This window comes from Gopherus flavomarginatus, chromosome 17 (assembly GCF_025201925.1).
Source record: "Gopherus flavomarginatus isolate rGopFla2 chromosome 17, rGopFla2.mat.asm, whole genome shotgun sequence".
Taxonomy (NCBI): domain Eukaryota; kingdom Metazoa; phylum Chordata; order Testudines; family Testudinidae; genus Gopherus; species Gopherus flavomarginatus.
Window position 1 is genome coordinate 7337462 of NC_066633.1, and position 18980 is coordinate 7356441.

Sequence of the window (18980 nt, forward strand, 5' to 3'; positions counted from 1 at the left end):
AGGTTCATCTACATAGAAGTTTGGAGAATTGTTTTTGTCTTCTCTGATCATTTGGCCCACGGTATATTGGGGCAGAGGAAGAGACACTGCAGCCTCATTAGCAGGCTGGAGGATGTACATACCTTAAACTGTCTTGCCAGGTGTTGTTTGTGACTCTCTTCCACTTGCTTGAATTTCGATTCTAACCCCTTCATCTGGTTCTCCATCTTCTCTACATATTGTAAGTCTCTTTGAGTTCGCCTGTCCAATACCTCTATTGACTGAGACATATTCTGCACCTGTCCAAAGAAATAAAAAAATAAAAAGAGGCAACGCAATGAAAGGAGGAAGTTTTCATAGGAGCTAGGCAGCATCATTCGCCTCATAATACAAAACGTTGACCTTTTCCCACTCAGTCAACAAAGCTAAAGAGGAATCAGCAGCTGCATTATTTACTAGTTAATCAGCAGCACCTGATGGTATTACGACCATGTGCTCCAAAACAGAGCAAATTGGTTTCATAAACATTTATTCTGCCATGCGCCAGAAAATAATCCAACAATCATGAATGCAAATAAGGATTGTAGTCAAGTATAAAATGTATGAGTCTTAATGGACTCCTGAGATGTTACCACAATACAAAAATAATAACAACAACTATTATTAGAACCCTATTGATTTCAGTTTGGAATACTCCAGTTCTTAAAGTGAAGTGTGTGCTTAAATGCTTTGCTGAACTAGGGACTTAGTTAGGTCACTGAAAGCCTGGGTCGCCTTCCACTGAAATTAACGGAATTCTTACCAGAACACAAATCTTAAGGAAATATTACTCTTTGTACCTTGTCCATAACTTCCTCTGCAAGCACATTCCACGAAGCTCTGAGTTCCATGCCACCACAATTAGCTCCTGTTTCCACATTCAATGCTCAGTGAAGCTAAGTGTAATCATATTGGACTTGGGGGATGGGGAAGAGATGACTGGCATTCAGTATTTCCTCCAGGGAGCTTCACGGAGCCAGTCTAACTCCTCTTGAAAATGGCTGTGGGAAATGCGTGCGGTACCAGAAGCACGGGCCTCTTGGACTTCGCTGGAACCAGCCAAGGGACAAATGTCAGCTTTTCTCTAAGTTTTGTGAAATGATTGAGGTTGCCCATAATTAACATTTGATGACAAGGACAATATGAAAAGTAACATTCAAATAGTTAAGGGGGACCCATGCATCAAGGTCTGATGGCTTATGACGTGCTAAGGTGGAGAAGCTCATTGTCCAACCAGTGTAAATGGTTTCATGGCTAGTAAATTTCTCTCAGCTCTGGTCAGGGGACTGTGATGAGAAGAAAGAATTTTCAGTACCTAATTCCAGCCGTACCACCCATCCACACCCAGCAACAAACTGACCCAGCCCCACCCGGGCCATTGCCGAGAATCAGGCCTTTAGGTAGACTGCACTGAAAAGGGAGGAGGAGAAAAAGAGATGAGTATTTTTCTGTGCTGGTGAACAGTAAGGCAGTAATTTGCCTGCAGTGGATGGGGAGGAATCTAAGGAGCTCTGCCTGCACTGGGTGGCATGTCTGTTACAGCCTGGACTTGTACGACATTTTTATTGTGTTGAGCCAGCCAGTCCTTCCCTGATAAAACCTGCCTCCACCAATTGGGATCGCTTTGTACATCTGCCAATGGGAATGAGGATTAAGTTTGAAGTTGCCCAAAACTGGGTCAATTAATTCTGCCAGTACTCACTCCCGATAAAAAGCCCAACTGTGCACCAATTAATTTACAGCAAATAAGGAAGGGTGCTTATGTGAGGACATACAGTGAAACAATTTATTTTCAGTGATATGCTTGGTGTAAAGTTCAAATCCATTCCATTCATTGCTAATAAGGATTTTTTTTAATTAAGTAGCAACCTATGGTGGACATTTTAAAATATCAATTACTTTTATTCCTGATCTTTGACAATAATGTCAAATTCATCATTTAAAGATCTACATCTTTTATTTTCATTAGCATTTTAAGGCCTTGATCCAGCAAACCACTTAAGCACATGATTAAACTTAAATGAGACTGCTCATAGACTTAAGGTAAAGCATTTACGCACATGCTTGAATGGACCTGAGGCCAAAATACATTTTCTGTCTTAAATTTCCCTCCGTTTCTTCCAATCACTTACAACCCCTGAAGAACCTTAATTAAGAGTATTTTTTCACATATTCCGAGTGCTCATAAAACCTCATTTTGCAGCTATCTAATGGCACAGACAAGCGAACGGTTGCCAAGGGGAAAAATAGTTGATTTTACCTTAGGGAAGCAAAAAATTAATAAGATGGAATTTAAATTCTGCTTCCAGTTATGCCAGCTCCTTTGACACTGATGGAGTTACCCTGGATTTATACCTGCGTAACTGGGAGCAGAATTTGGCCTGGTGACTCTAGCAAACCACATCTGCTAGATACTATCTCCTAGACCCCGACCATCCCAGTCTGTGGGTGCTATCCTTCTAGGGTAGCGTCTATGAGCAATACCCCTGCCTGGGCCATCTGGAGCTAAATGCATGTGCCTCCACTGCTTTCATTCACTTGAAGGCGGTAGGACTCATAATCCTCCATCAGTGGTCTAGCCACTAGAGGGAGATAGGGAGCTATATGGTGGTAGCATGGGGCACACCCAGATTTTTTCCAAGTTTTATTGTAACTTTGCCCTTAAAAGGGGTTAAAAAACATGAGGTGCCAAGTGATGACAATGGCGTTTGAAGCAGAATGAGATGAGGATACTCACTGGCCCCCCTAATGTAATTAAGGCCCTAATTTAATTTCCATATGTTGGTGTCAATGTGTTTTAGAATAGATTGGCTTTTTACAACTTTGAAGCTGATCTTTTGCTTAACTCCCAAAACCTCTATGCAAAGCCTATAGAACCAATTTCTAAGGAAGAAATTTCTTCTACTTTTCAAAAAGAAAAAAAAGGAAAGAATTACTCACTCAAAAAATGCAGCTTTGCTCAAACCAGTTATGGGAACATTTTATCATCTCCAAAGGTGAACAATAGGTTATGGTTGCTTTCCTCCTTGGAAAATCCAAACACAATTACATCTTTGACATGTTATGTTTCTTCTGCTATTTGTGGTGAAAAAAATGTAAGGCTAGTTCTCATCACAAAACTAGGGGAGTTAAGATGTCAGATTCTTGAAAGGGGCAGGAATGCTTTCAGCCAGCACCAGATCTTTCTTGTGAGCTTGGAGGTTTTCCAAAAAAGTGTCTGCAGTTACATTTTACTAAAAGGATTTTGTTTCAATGGAGATCCAGATCAGAAGCCATCAGGAAGTTTAGACTTGAAATTAGATGAAGGTTTCTAACCATCAGAGGAGTGAAGTTCTGGAACAGCCTTCCAAGGGGAGCAGTGGGGGCAAAAGATATATCTGGTTTCAAGACTAAGCTTGACGAGTTTATGGAGGGGATGGTAGGATGGGATGGCCTAATTTTGGCAATTAATTGATTTTTTACTATTAGCAGTAAATATGCCCAGTGGCCTGTAATGGGGTGGGATCTGAGTTACTACAGAGAATTCTTTCCTGGGTGTCTGGCTGGTGAGTCTTGCCCACATGCTTGGGGTTTAGTTGATCACCATATTTGGGATTGGGAAGAAATTTTCCTCCAGGGCAGACTGGCAGAGGCCCTGGGGGATTTTCGCCTTCCTCTGCAGCGTGGGACATGGGTCACTTGCTGGAGGATTCTCTGCACCTTGAAGTCTTTAAACTACGATTTGAGGACTTCAGTAACTCAGACACAGGTTAAGCGTTTGATACAGAAATGGGTGAGATTCTGTGGCCTGCGTTGTGACTAGATGATCATAATGGTCCCTCCTGACCTTAAAATCTATGAGTCTATGGTGACTGCTAACACTCACACCTTTATTTCGGGTTTCTCTTACACGATGGTGTATTTGTAGAGCTAGATAGGTTAACACACATGTGAGCATCTGACTTTGCACATCATTCTTCCCTTACTTTATACCCTGGCATCCCAAAAGCAGCTTGCTGTCTAAGAAAAACAATGAACATTTATATTTCTGCACCCTCTGCATTGGAAACAATCACATTTTTGGTCTTTCGCCCCACACCCATTGTTCACATTTGAACAGGACTTTGGGTCAAAACCTGCTTGTCTTATTCAGGTGAGTAGTTATACAAAGCCAATGGGTCTTAGATACTAGTGCTGCCCCAGTTGCTACTTCAGATTTTGTTCTGTTGGGCACGTTCTCTTTACTATGTGAGGAAACAAAAGCCAGAAGCTTATGCTACAAACCAAGGAGAAATGTCTCATGTCTCTGTTTATAGTACTCAGAGCACAGTATAACACATTAAGTGCAGGTTTATGAATGTTTTGAGTGACTAACATGTCAATTTTCTCCAGGTATCAGGATAAAAATGATTGTGTTATATACTTCAGATGCTGGCATAGTACAGTATTTAGACACGAGGGATAATTACATGCCCCAATACAAGAGTCTACTTAGATTTAGAAAAGAATGGCACTATTTCACAAGAAATGGTGTTTCTTCAATGGGATCCATTATCCAGAGAATTTCCTGATATAAGGGATGTGTCTTCTGATCTCTCCGGACAGCAGACTATTAGAAACGAACCATGTGAATGTCAATGTTAAGAAGAAAACCACAAGCCCTCACGACCATGTTATTTGATGTCGATGGCTCATGCTGCTTTATCCAACTTTTTTTTAATATCAATACAGCTAAACGAGCCTGGGCTTCATTTTTAATTGGGCTTCTCTCTTGCCTTTTCGAGACTCACCCTTTGAAAATATTTAAGTGTTAATTCAATGAAAACCAATGTGATTAGAGTTAACTGCAGAATTTCCCCCCTACTGAATTACATGGGCAATATCATGTATCTTTGATCTTATTACATTTCACAAGCCTCCCTCTATCTAGATACTTATAAGTATCTATCTAGATACTTATACTTCATAGCCATAACATCAAAGCACCTTACAAACATGAATGAATTGATCCTCACATCTTGTGAGGTAGGAAGGTATTATCATCATCCCCATTTTACAGATGGGGAAATGAGGGACAGAATGAATTGCTCAAGGAGTCCATAGGAGAACCACAAATTGCAGCCAGATCTCTTGAATCCCACCTGCCTTAACTACGAGACCATCCTCCCTCCTTCCCACAGGATGGTTCAGTCCATTACCTTTTCTAAGAGCTGCCTCAGCTGCTTTGTCCTGGCATCACGTGAGCACATTGTCTGTTGGGGAGCCACCACTGTGCATATACACCGTCCCTCGCTGTCTTGGGCAGAGCTGTAGACCTGCCAGCTTTCCTCTGGGTTGGTAGGCAACACCTGATTGATACATGGAAAAGGGTGTGGGTTAAGTAAGACAGGGGGACACTTAGAGGGATAGTGAGAGTGTAGGGAAATGGGTTCATGGGAAGTATTCAGTGCAACCAAAAAAAAAATTCTTTTTTTTTTTAAAGCAGCAATAGAGCAACACCACAGAAACATAATGGAACCATGGAATAAATAAAGGAAAGGTTCCTCCGGGGGCCCAGGAAATATGAAGGATAGGATGCACTTTTAATATAAAAATATGGATTGGGGACAGGTAAACAAAGAGTCTTATGGCATGAAAAGGAGAGTGAGAGCTGAAGCAGATAATATGGACACAATGGGGAAGATTGGGGATATGTGGGAGGAAAATCAAGGGGTAGTAGGGTCGGTTGGCATCATTCGTTCAAGTGAGTTCTGATGCACACCCAGCCTATGTGAAACTTGACACCATGCTATTATTAAGACACACACTCAATTTCTCCTTGACACACAGAGAATGAAGTGCATCCTGATGTACTAGTTAGTGTTCTCCTGACTCCAGGAACTGAGCAGCAATCAATGGGAATCTGCAGGAAACAGGAATTCGCTCTTATGAGGAAAAGGCAACCATTTTTACTGGTTTCCCCCCTCCGCTATTCAAAGTGTCCCAGGAGATTTTCAGGAACGCTGCAATATTTCTTAAACTGTTCTGTTAACCCAAGGAGGAGAGAGAACCCAGAATAACTGTGAGACAGCATGCCAGCTAACGAGGAATACAACCTTGAAGATGTAATCAGCACTATGATCTGGGCTTCCATAATGCATATGTGAAAAGAGAGTCCAGCAATGAAGTTAAACACGTTCCCCACCCCCTGCAGAATCTCTGACCTTCATTTCCCTTTAATCACACAACATTTGCAAAATACATTATTTAATCACTGTCTCTGATCATTTTGAAGAGACCAGTATTTCACCAGCTAGAAGGAAAGATGCTGGTTTAGTGCTTAAATATGCAATAAATAACCTTGCAAACAACCAGACAGCTAGATAGCTAGATTAGATAGAAAGCATATGGAGATAGACCAACGGACGGAGTGTATGGGGATAGATAGACAGACAGACTCCAGCTAAAATGATTTTTGGGTCACATCACATTCTTGTAACACGGAACAAACTAACAAATCCACTCATAATTAACAGAGACACTATATCAAATACTCTTCATCTTGCAACAGTGAGGTTGCAAAATGCTAATTTTTTTTAAGACAGAAGCATACAGCCTGGAGGTGAAAGGTGTCAATTCTTTCCTGCTAAGGGAAGAAAGAAGGACTGTTATACTCAGCTATTTCCAATAGATAAGAATCCAGTCTATATTATCCTTTCAGAAAAGGCAAGGGGCACCATAAGGCATGACTAAAATGCACTTGCAACTTCTCTGATGCATTTTCCATCCCGATAATGACTATTGATTCCAGGTATCTGAGTGCATCCGTTCTTGTGGGTCTTACACCTGACAGCAAACTATAGTGAAATGGCGAAATGTCATGACACAGGAACTTTTGATGTTTTTTCAGTCAGGGAAATGCAAAGGAGAAGCCAGCCCCAGTCCCAACCCCTCCCCAAGACACCCACTTTCCACCCACAGGATGCTCCCCAGACTCCTGGCTAACAAGTTGTTATGTAACAGGACAGCAGTCTGAGAGGGCACCTTAGCTGCCCTGCTGAAGCACAAAGGCAGCTTTGCAAAGAGAGGAGTGGCAGGACCCATGAGCTCTGTGCCTTTCCTTCCAAGCAATCCACCATGCTGGGAACTTGCCTTTACCATGCCCTGCTTCTAACCAGGGCAATATTGCCCCACTGCAATGCAAATGAAGCTGTAGCTCCATCTTGACAACCTATTTAATGAGAACCCAAAAGATTCCTGGATTAACCCAGAAACACCCAGTCACATGAAAGAGAGAGGGAGAAAGAAGGAGGGGTGGGGGAAGGGAATGGGACAAGTCACTATGGCACAATTAGATTTTCTAAGACCAAATCCTCTGCCAGCACAACTGCAAAATATCTTCATCTCCTCCCCACCTACCCCCCCCAACACACAGCTACCGCCCCCGCCTAAAAAGAAACCTCTGGGATTTTCCACCCGGCCCATTCCTGAGGCTCTACAAGATGAGAGAGCTGCCCTTGGGACACCTCTGAGAACAGCATTTAAACACATACACCCTCTCACGGTCAGTTGCAGGACACGGCCACCCAAAAATGGGAGCAAAGCTACTCCCTTCCCTCCCCACCCCAATGACTGGCCTCTGCCACCCACTTAGCTTCCCTGGACTCTGAGGATCAGGACAGAGCTTTCGACTTTACAAAACAAAGCCAAGCCAAGCCAACCAAACCAACCATGAAAGTGATCAGCCGTGCTACCCGCACCTCCGCTAACAGGACACGCCCCTGGCACAGGAAATAAGGGCCAGCAGCATCCAGCCCTGATCCAGAGCAAAGTCTACGCCTCTCCTGCAAATTAAGGATCTGTGCTTCCAGGCCTCTCCCTTCCCATCCTGACACACACACAAAGTGCACAGGCGTGCCCTGCACACCAATTCTCTGGCACACACACAAAGTGCATAGACGTGCCTTGCACACCAGCCCCCCCGACACACACACAAAGTGCACAGACGTGCCTTGCACACCAGCCCCCGACACACACACACAAAGTGCACAGACGTGCCTTGCACACCAGCCCCCGACACACACACACAAAGTGCACAGACGTGCCTTGCACACCAGCCCCCCCGACACACACACACAAAGTGCACAGACGTGCCTTGCACACCAGCCCCCCCGACACACACACACAAAGTGCACAGACGTGCCTTGCACACCAGCCCCCCCGACACACACACACAAAGTGCACAGACGGGCCCCGCACACCAGCCCCCCGACACACACACACAAAGTGCACAGACGGGCCCCGCACACCAGCCCCCCGACACACACACACAAAGTGCACAGACGGGCCCCGCACACCAGCCCCCCGACACACACACACAAAGTGCACAGACGTGCCTTGCACACCAGCCCCCAGGCACACACACACAAAGTGCACAGACGTGCCTTGCACACCAGCCCCCAGGCACACACACACAAAGTGCACAGACGTGCCTTGCACACCAGCCCCCAGGCACACACACACAAAGTGCACAGACGTGCCCCGCACACCAGCCCCCCCGACACGCACACACAAAGTGCACAGACCTGCCCCGCACACCAGCCCCCCGCACTTACCCCCGTGCTCCTGTCCAAGGTGCCCCCCGAGGCTGCGGTTAGCTTGGTGGTGTTCAGCCCCACCAGGGAGGGCAGCGTCTGCGACATCCAGTTGGTGATCATGGCCATGGTGCTCAGGACGACTCCGATCTTGAGCAAAGGCACCGACATCTCGGCGGGGCTCGGCTGCAGCCGCCCTTCATTCTGAACCGGCTCGGGGCTGCCCGCGGCTCACCGGCCCCCGCTGCACCGCCCCGCCGGCCAAGCGCTTCCTCGCCATCTCGGCTGGCCCCCCACCCGGGGTCTCCGCGCTGCCTGGCTCCCCCTTCCCCCCCGCAGAGCCACCTTCCCGGGGGGCGCCGCTTTGCGCACCGGGCAGGGGGCGCGGATCGCAGCGCCCCGCCGGCCGGACTGCGAGGGGATTTGGGTGGGGGCAGAGGGAGGGGTGCTGGGCGCTGCTTCCCAATGTGGAAGGAGCCGGTTCTCCAAACCCCCGCGTCTCCCTGGGACGGGCAATGCACATGCCTGAAACCGACCACGGGGCGGGATGAAATGGATGGGGGCGGGGGGCGGGGACCAGCGGCTAGTGGGAAAATACAACGCGCTCTGATGTCAAACTGCTGGGGAGAGGGGCGGGGGGGGGCGGCATTTTTTGTGTTTGTTTTAGTTTCTCTCGCGCGCCCCCCCCTGGCCGCCGTTCGCACAGACCGGCAAAGCCTTTGTGGGCTTCAATCTCACAAAGGCCAGGTGGGTGAGTGCACAAGGGGGTGTCTCTCCCCCTTTAATAGCAGTTTGCATCAGCACCACACCCAGGCCGGGGGCTGAGGCGTCGGTGACCCCCAGGAAGGGTGGTTAGGGGAGCTGCCAAGGAGCTAAAGTGTGGCAGAAACCTGCGGTGCTCTCTTTTACCAGCCTCTGTTGGCGACAGAGAGAAGCGGGGCTACCCCCCAACGCTGCATTAACAAATATGAGGAAGAACCCAAACAATTAGGTGAAAAGAAAATAAGGGGGATGAGGAAGTGGATTATAATCAGAGCCGTGGGCTGGCACAGCCTTCCCCTAGCAAAGCTCTCTGTCTGCCTGCACCATATTTTCCCTTGTACAGTTCTGAAGCCAGACAATAATTGTCTGCACTATTGTAGTAGCATGTTGGGCCTAGGATATGAGAGGAATGAGGTGGGTGAGGCTATATCAAACTGGGGTACCTGTACGCTTGGGGCATGCGAGAATAATCCCGTCCCGGCAGACAACACATTGTGTTACCCCTTACAAAGACCATCTTTTTCCCTGTTTTCATTGGTATATTCTGACCCTGTCTCAGATGGGGGCATGGGGTAGATTACATTGTCTGGAAAGGGGTACGCAGCCTAAAAAGTTTGAAAACCACGGCTTTATTGGACCAACTTCGGCTGGCGGAAAGGACAAGCTTTCCAACTTCACAGAGCTCTTCTTCAGACACTCTGGTTACCTTCCCCAGGTATTAACTGTCCTTTTCGCAGGGCACTCCATCTGCTCTCATTTTAACTGGAGCTCTTCCCCGTCCCCTACGCCCCTTAAGAGAGGCTAATGCCAAATGTATCTATCTACTTTTCTGCAAGACGATGTGTTTTCCATTGACCCAGCCTTACATGCAATGGCTATACAGTCAAAGTGGGGGATCTGTGGCTGTTATTCTTGTCACTGTCTCTCTCCTCTGACCCAGCTGTGGTGTGATGTGCCGAGCCACTGTCACTTAGGGTCTATCTGCACTGCGATAACAGACCCGTGGCACAGCCGCAGCTGGCCCGCCTCACTCGTCTTGGGCTGCAAGGCTGTAAAACAGCAGTGTGGACGTTTTGGCTTGGGCTGGAGCCTGAGACTCTCTGCCTCAGGTTTTTTATCGCAGTGTAGACACAGGCTTAGATTGACTCTGACCCTCAGCACTCCCATCCTAAGATGGTGGCTCTTTCTCCACCTGCCCTGGCTGGCAAATGAAAACAAATTAAATAGAAAAGTCCCTCATATTTCCTTGCCTCGTTTATAGCCCTGCCCGCAAGCAGGCAGCGGAATCAAAATCTTATTCACATCAGGTAGACTTCTCCTTCCTTAACCTTTAGTTGCTCCAGTTCCAAAGGAAGCCCATCCCCACCCTAATGGAGAACAATCCAGCAGTGGCAGACTTCAAAGAACCCTCCCTGATTCTCTCTAGAATGGTCAAGACAGCAGGATGGCACAAGGTGGAAGATGTGATGGAGAACAAGCATCTTCCAAGGAGGAGCTGTGATTCATGGGGAGGCAAATTAGGGGCATCAACTGGAGAGAGATGATCCTCCATGTCTGAACGGGGAGCTTGCTACATTCTGAACAAGTCTGTTTCGTTGTCTTAAGTTTGGGAGAGATATTCTCCAGCACTGAGGAAATGAACTTCCCTCTCTACCTCAGCCCCAGCAAATCCGATGTCTTCCATGGTTGGTGAATAAGGTACCTCAGTTTTAATCATCATTATTAGTTGTGTTACAGTAGCTCCCCCGTCAAGGATTGTGTTAGTCATTGCACAAATAAATCACAAAAAGACCGCCACTGCCCCAACCAGATGACAGTCTAAATATAAGACAAGACAGACCACTAGATACAACAGACTGATGGGGGAACAAAAGATAAGCACCTCACCTCCCCCCTCAGCTTTCTGTAACAGCTGGGGAGTGGTTGAAGGTCACGCATTTCAGATAACGTCTGTCCCATTAGTCTGGGGTTGTATGATCTAGATCAAACGAGTGGATCACTATATGCCCTCAGATGTGACCTCTGGGACTTCAGACCTAAATGATGAAGAGGCATCAGTTTTTACATAGCTGAGGCTGCAGCTAAGTTTCTGTTTAAAGGAGATTTTGCAGCCTCTGCCAAAAACCCCGATCAGCCAAAAGTTGGCAGGTTAAATCATATAATACACATCGGGCCAGATCCTCATCTGGTGCAAATCACTGAACTCAGTGGAGCTACATTGGTTTATGCCAGCAGAGGATCTGGCTTCTTGGTTTCTTTTTCAGAAAAATCTCACATTGCAATTGCTTGCCCTGCAGTGAACCAAACTGTAAGTAGGAAGCCGCATGGCCATTTCATTGCAAACCGTGCTGATGGCTTTGTCAAAACATTTTCACTGAAAGTGGCTTCTCCATAAGGAAACAGTTCTCATTCAAGATTAAAAAAAAATTCCTTAAGGGGCTTATATAACTTTCCCAATGACTTCAGAAAGGAAGCGTTCCTCTGATCGAAATTCACGAGTCCATCTTATCTTTTTCTAGGTTAACATTTAAATACCACATGCAGAAGAGAGATTACAAAATTAATCCTCTAGTCATGTGCAGGATTCCCTAAAGAATAAAAATCACATCTCTTGCTCCACAGTAATAAAGGCGGCCTCGGGGGAATCAGAGGCTTATCCCACTGCTTCCTGAGATTTCAAGAGGAACAAGGAGTAATCACAGCATTTAAAAAAATAATACAAACTCTTTCCTCCTCTCAAGATTTGAAACAGCAAGACAATTAAGGTAAGATGGAGAGTTATATGCAATTGTCTGTAACTTCTTTCAAGGATCTGCAGTGCATACGTTTTATTACTGCAACACTGGTTTTCATCTTTGTTTGTGTGTGGAGGGGATTTAACAGTGTTTAACTTTGTATTTGCAAAAAGGTCTAATTTCTTGCTGAAGTGCAATTGCAAAACAGTGACTGACATGCATATTATGCAACGCTGCTGCCAGAGAGCCTCTGCAATTGTTGGATTTGAGTGCCACCTTCTAGTGTAGATTGGTATTGCAGGCTCCCCTTCGAAAAGATGCTTTATAATACAGTGGCTCATCAGTGATAATAAATATAGTGGCTCAATGAATCATCCTATTCCCAGTCCTCTTTGATAACTCATTGCCCCCTCAGGGAATTTCTAAATAGCTCTGAAATGGATTTGTTAAGAGACAACTCCCACTCTGCCTTTGTCACTGTGAGAGCAGACGTTGGCAGTGGAATATAGACTAACAGAGAAAGTTTGGTGATGTCATCCAAATTTTTGATATCTCATAGGTCAGATTTACACTGGTGAAAACAAGGATCTGTTTCGGCAAGTAGGAATAACTTGCTGCTACGTAACTTTTTAGCTAACTAATCTTTCACAAATTCACTATCTACCATTCTCATCAGCCTCCTGTTACTGTTGTATCTGAGCACCTCACAATCTTTAATGGATATATCCTGTGAGGTACGGCAGTGCCGTTATCATGGTTTCAAAGATGGGGAACTGAGGCACACAGGCTAACGTCACACAGAGCAGGGAACTGAGGCAGATCTTATGAGTTGCAGATTAGCATCCTAATCACCGGACCTTATTTCCATCCTTCTCATAATGGGATAACCTGTCCCATATGCCATAGAATCCTAGAAATGTTGGGCTGGAAGGGACCTTGAGAAGTCATCTAATCCAGCCCACTGCACTGAGGCAGGACCAAGTAAGTCTAGACCAGGGGTCGGCAACCCTTGGTATGCAGCTTGCCAGGGTAAGCACCTGGCAGGCTGGGCCAGTTTGTTTACCTGCCGCGTCCGCAGGTTCAGCCAAACGTGGCTCCCACTGGCCACAGTTGCAGTCCCAGGTTGCCAAAGGTCGCAGACCCCTGGACTAGACCATTCCTGACAGGTGTTCGTTCAACCTGTTCTTAAAAACCTCCAGTGATGGGGATCAGCCCGGGCTGAGTACGGGGGCTTTGCCCAGGAAAACTCCATTGAGTGGGCATTTAGAGTCCTCCCCCAGCTGCTAAAAGGATCTATTTCATGGTAATAACCTCTACCCTGCCTGCAACCTGCTCCTATTAGATGACTGGAAAAACTCCCATTGACTTCACCGGTGCTGGATCAAAGTCTCAAAAGACGTACAGACAGTGGGGTGCCTCTACCTTGCCCTGAGCCATGTTTGCAGAAGCATCCCTCACAGAGCTGGTCTACACATGTGCACAATCCCACCACCTATAACCATAACCCTAGCCCTAACTTTGGATCCTTCCGGGATCCCCACCACTCTTGCTGTGGGCAGGGGAGCAGAAGCAGGACGTGCCCTTCAATGAGATATGGGGAGTTTTAAGAAACAGAGCAAAGCCAAGCAGATGCTTCACAAGACCCCCCTAAGAGGAGAGAGGCGAGGCCGTGTGCAAGTGCAGACTCCAGGCTTGCCGCCTCTCCCTTTGACGGCAGTGGGAGCTTTCAGTGGGATTGGAGCATGATTGAGTTCAATCTCTGGATACACCCAATGGCTGCAGATTGAAAGCGTTTAAACACGATTTTCTTCCCACAGCTAGTAGGACCCTCTCAGAGTAGAAGCGCGTCATTGTCGTTCATGATGGGCCATATCCAATGCAAAAATTCCCACTATGCTTTGCTTCCCAATAACCCTGGCAAGCCTAAAACTAGCTAAAGTTTCTCTGTCACTCTTGACCTCTTTCACTGCACCAAATCCCAAGCTCATTGCTCGTTTGTCACTCAGTCCTCAACGGAGGCAAAACCGTAATCGACTGTCATGCACGCCGTGTTGTTGCAGCCACATTACTCCCAGGATATTGGGGAGACAAGTTGGACGAGGTAAAATACATTTTTCTTCAGAAGAAGAGCTCTGTGTAAGCTCAGAAGCTTATCTCTCGCCAACGGAAGCTGGTCCAATACAATATAGTACCTCACCCACCTCATTTCTCTAATTGACTTTGATGGCACTTTGCCCAAGTACGAACTGAATTAAAATGAGAATATGGCCCTGCGTGTGCACACCATGATTTGTTATGACAGGGTTGCTCATGTTGCAGGGCCGCTGCCATTAGAAGACTTTGACTAAGGGAGGGAGGGGAAATTATCCCAAACCCTAGTGTCCAATCCTACTGATATTTCTTATACTGAATTTCCATGATTCATTAATTCCCATGGAAGGCTGCCATAAGTACTGGTGGATGGTAGAATATTTTTCCTTTGGTGCAAATATCCAACAAATAATTAGATATAAATGTGTGGCTTCATTGGAACAACTCAGATATACATTGGTGTCACTGAGAGCAAAATCTGTCCCGGATTCTTACCAGGATGGTAGCAGTGAATGCTTATGTCTAAGGTAAAACTCCATCTGCAGACAGCTCTTAAAGGAAATCACATCCTTCTGTTCTATCCTAGTTTGTTCAGGTTCTTATTCTGTGCTCATCACCACAGTATCTGAGTGTCTAATCTCGTACACCACTTACCAGTGCAGTATTTATATCATTTCAATGCTCATTTGGAAAGCAGGGAATGATCTAAAGCTCACCTCTCATGCTAGTCTTCAACAAATATATAGACGAAGAATTAGTTCAGAAGCATAAAGAAATCATCATCTTTTTTAGGCCTTCACCTTCTACCCACATAGCATTTTAAACATACTTTCTTATATAAAAACTATAACAAAAATGCCTTCTGTAGCTTTTATTCCACCAGGCATGTATAAAGATTCATTCCCCCTCAGTACACATAGGTACTTTTATTGGTATTCAGTAGTGGTAATAGTACTATACAGAACCATTCCTCCAAGGACTGAAAAATGTTTTCCAAATGTTAAGCTTTGTAACACCTTTGAGCTTGACCCTACTCTTGTGGAAGCCAATGGCAAAGCTCTGCTTTAATGGCGCAGGATCAGGGCCTCGGTGAGGTAGAAGTTTATTAGACTTATTTTAGAGATTGAGCAAATGAGGCACGGGGACCTGACGTGCTTGCCTGTAGTCACACAAAGACAGACTCCCATAGTCTGGGCTCTCAATCTATTCCCTCTCCTAGATCCCTATTCTAACCATCTTCCCTTTATGAAAATTATGGGCCAGAGCCTCACCTGGTGTAAATCAGCATAGCTGTACTGCCTACACTGATTTACAACAGCTGAGGAAGTGGCAATGCATAGGCTAATCAAGGGAAGAATAAACCTATTTGAATTTTTAGGCTCCTTTGCTTCCATATGCTTCAGCGTATCTATTCTCTTCTTTCAAGCGCCTGTTAACATAAGGGGAGTTATGCACGGACATCCAGGAACAATGACTCTCTGAAATCATCATGGACAATTCAATGACTTGATGCATTTACTGTCTTTCCAGATCCCTAGATTGGAGCCTTCCTTATCAGACCCTAATTCCATTATTTATAGCTCAACCTCACATGGCAACAAATCGCTACACCACTTTCTCCAAACAGTCAGTCCCACCTGGATGTAATAGAAAGGGGCACACACAGATACATCAATTCCAGCCCCAAATGGAGGCTTTGCAAAATCCATGATCAATAGTAATGTCTCTATTCTATTTTTAAATGGCAATTATTAAGCGAGAAGAGGGTTTTTTTGGGGGGAGGGTCAGATTTAAATACTGGCACGCAAGGTTAGAAACCCCAACACTGCAGCTTTATGCTAAGGCCTGAGTCCCAAGAAGTGAAAATGACCAGTGTATTGACCTTGCCCACGCTAAGTGAAATGCAAAAATGAAACCCTCATTGTTACTGCCCAAGTGGACATTAGAGGCAGGTTCTTTCAACTGTTATGGTCTAAAAGGTGAGAGTAAAAAAAGCCACAGGGACATATGTTTAAATACATTGGGCCTGAACCAACATTCACTTAAACTAAGTTAAATCAGGAGTAATGCCACTGAAGTCAATGGAGATACCGTGGTGTAAGTGCGAGAAGAATCAAGCCCATTGTTTTTAACCTGACAGCATCCTCTTAGGGACGCTTTCCAGTGCAATGCAGGATCTGGCCCTTAAAGAGAAACTGGCACCTCTTCGAATTTTTGACAAAACCTCTCAGTCTCAGGTTTGCCTCGATGTCTCAGATCACCTCCCTTCTGACTGCTTCCTTATTTATCACACAGGTTATCTGGCTTGAATAGAGGCTCCTTATGTCTCTGAGTTTATCAGTTCCCACTATGTATTCTACACCTGATGTCTCCATGACATCAATCATTTCCAGAGCAGCCAATTCTGATGTCTCAATGAGTGAATTACTGCTGTAATGAGATAATAAGCAGCAGGGAAAGATGAACTGTTAGGGAACAAAAGATCTCATTTGCATGCATATATCCTTAATAATAAAGGATGAGGCAAGAAAGATATATAAATATATGGTATAGAATTGATTCCACTTAATAGCAAACTGCTTAATGGAAAATTTCACTAATGAAAAAGTTGTTTGTGCATGCATAATGTAAAATGAACCCAGCTGACGGCAATTGATCTGAGAGGCCAGCATTCTCAAATGTGGTCAATAAATTTGTGTCTGTATTTATGCATGACATGCTAATAAAATAGATCTTTGTCCCCCTCTAGTGGATGGTCCACTCACGTAAGAGGTTATGAAGTTGCCACAGCTACCAGGTGGAGACTTGGGGTCCTAGCCAAATCCTCTTGACCACAGTAGAAAGACTCCTGTTGATTCAGAGGGATTTTTAGCTCTGTTCTTTAGCTTAAGAGATACAAGCTCATCCTTTTATCAGGGAAGGTTCTAGGTTACCCAAGCTGTGTTAGTTACACATGCAGAGCCTAACGTGTATTTATGTCAATGGCAGCGTAATGTGTCAGTTCAGCAACTGCCTGACTGGCAAGCACAACTGTTATTTTCACATACTATTTTCATTCTTCCTTGCATTCACAAACAAGTGCATGCACATAAATGCAGGGGCAGATTTGGAGGCGGGGTTGAAGTCAGCAGTGATAATGCCCTATGGATTCATAGGCTATAAGGACCATTGTGATCATCTTGTCTCACCTCCTGTATAACACAGGCCATAGGACTCCCTTGTTTGAACTAAACATCTCTTTGAGGTATGTTTTGTAGAGTTCTTGAGCACCAAAACCAGGATGGCAGTGGGTGGCAGCTGTGCTCTGGAAAAGCTCTGTGACATCCCACATCAGTGCTCCTTTGGAAGAGAGAAACCTGAGAATGATTCCTCCTGCCTGCTCCACACAACCATTAGGTGAAATTCACCACTGTGCAAAGGGCCAGCATGAGACATATGCACCATTTAAGTCTCACTCAGTATCTCAGAATGAGGCTTATGACATACCTATAGGCCTCGTGCACCAGGGAGAACTTGCCCCATAAGACAAATCCTGTCCAAACAGCACAGCCCAGAGTAATCAGGCTGGGTGGCTGGGTAGCCTACTGAGGCTGGGAGAATGAATCTTAGGGTACATCTATACTATCCCCCGTATCAGCGGGTAGTGTTTGATGTATTGGGGATCGATTTAGCGCGTTTTGTCTAGATGCGCTAAATCGATCCCCGAATCGATGCCCGTACTCCACCTCGGCAGGAGGAGTAAGCAGAGGCGATGGGGGAGTTGCGGTGGTGGACTCGCCACCGTGAGAACGGCCAGGTAAGTCGAACTAAGATACTTTGACTTCAGCTATGTGACACCTCCCCCTCCCCCCCGGCTAGTGTAGCTCAGACCTTATACTCCTAGACCACTGAGCAGCAGCCAAGTCATTTTATGGTGCCTCGGGGCTGCAATAATGCCTCCTCTGAGGGGCAGTGTCTGATGGGTTCATGTAGCAATAGATCCATCAGCATTACGCCCATGTGTCCCTCCCTCCACACCTCAATCAACTTCCTGCAAGCTGGGGAGTCCCAAGATCCTGGAGGGACTGTGTTCTGTGGCACAGTAAGGACCACACAGCCTGTGTGTGTTTCCAGAACACTTGCCTCACCCCTAGTCTTTGGGCAACACACCCGCACAAAACTTGCACTGTGTGCAGTGCCTCTGGGCCTGGGGAGCGGAGAAAAGGATCTTTCCCTTAGTGTCATTTATCACAGGAGTTATTTGCTTTTAAAGTGACACTGACTAGCTGTTATCAGTCTAGCTCAGGGGTAGGCAACCTATGGCACACGTGCCAAAGGCGGCATGCGAGCTGAATTTCAGCGGCACTCACACTGCCTGGGTCCTGGCCACCGATCCGGGGGGGCTCTGCATTTTAATTTAATTTTAAAAGAAACTTCTTAAACATTTTAAAAACCTTATTTACTTTACATACAACAATAGTTTAGTTATATATTGTAGACTTAGAGAAAGAGACCTTCTAAAAACATTAAAATGTATCACTGGCTCGCAAAACCTTAAATCAGAGTGAATAAATGAAGACTCGGCACACTGCTTCTGAAAGGTTGCCGACCCCTGGTCTAGCTGTAGGTGCAGAAAGTTCACAAGGAGGCTTTGAGAACTGGAAGTCAGGGGGACTGGCCTCTGCTTTGGGAAATCCCAGCGAATGGGAAAAATGCGGTGGGAAGCCGATGTTCACATTAAACAGACTGGACTGCACTGGGCACATGGGTTCATAATAGTGTACTGCAGATGGTCTAGACAGATGCAAGGGACACCATTCTAATGCAGATCAGTCTTCAGGGG

At 45.8% G+C, this 18980-nt stretch overlaps 1 protein-coding gene across 2 annotated transcripts in view; it reads right to left on the bottom strand.

The window, feature by feature from the left end:
- OLFM1 (olfactomedin 1) overlaps positions 1 to 18980 on the bottom strand; it is a 50601-nt gene that overhangs the window by 23610 nt on the left and 8011 nt on the right. The window contains exons 1-3 of one of the 2 annotated variants that reach the window (XM_050926755.1): positions 8592 to 9096; positions 5196 to 5345; positions 123 to 278 (exon numbers count right to left, since the gene is read on the bottom strand). In XM_050926755.1, coding sequence (XP_050782712.1) covers positions 123 to 278; positions 5196 to 5345; positions 8592 to 8741 — 456 coding nt within the window. In that variant the 5' untranslated portion in view covers positions 8742 to 9096. Of the gene's footprint in view, positions 1 to 122; positions 279 to 5195; positions 5346 to 8591; positions 9097 to 18980 lie in introns of those variants that run through there. The other variant, XM_050926756.1, reaches the window with a different exon arrangement.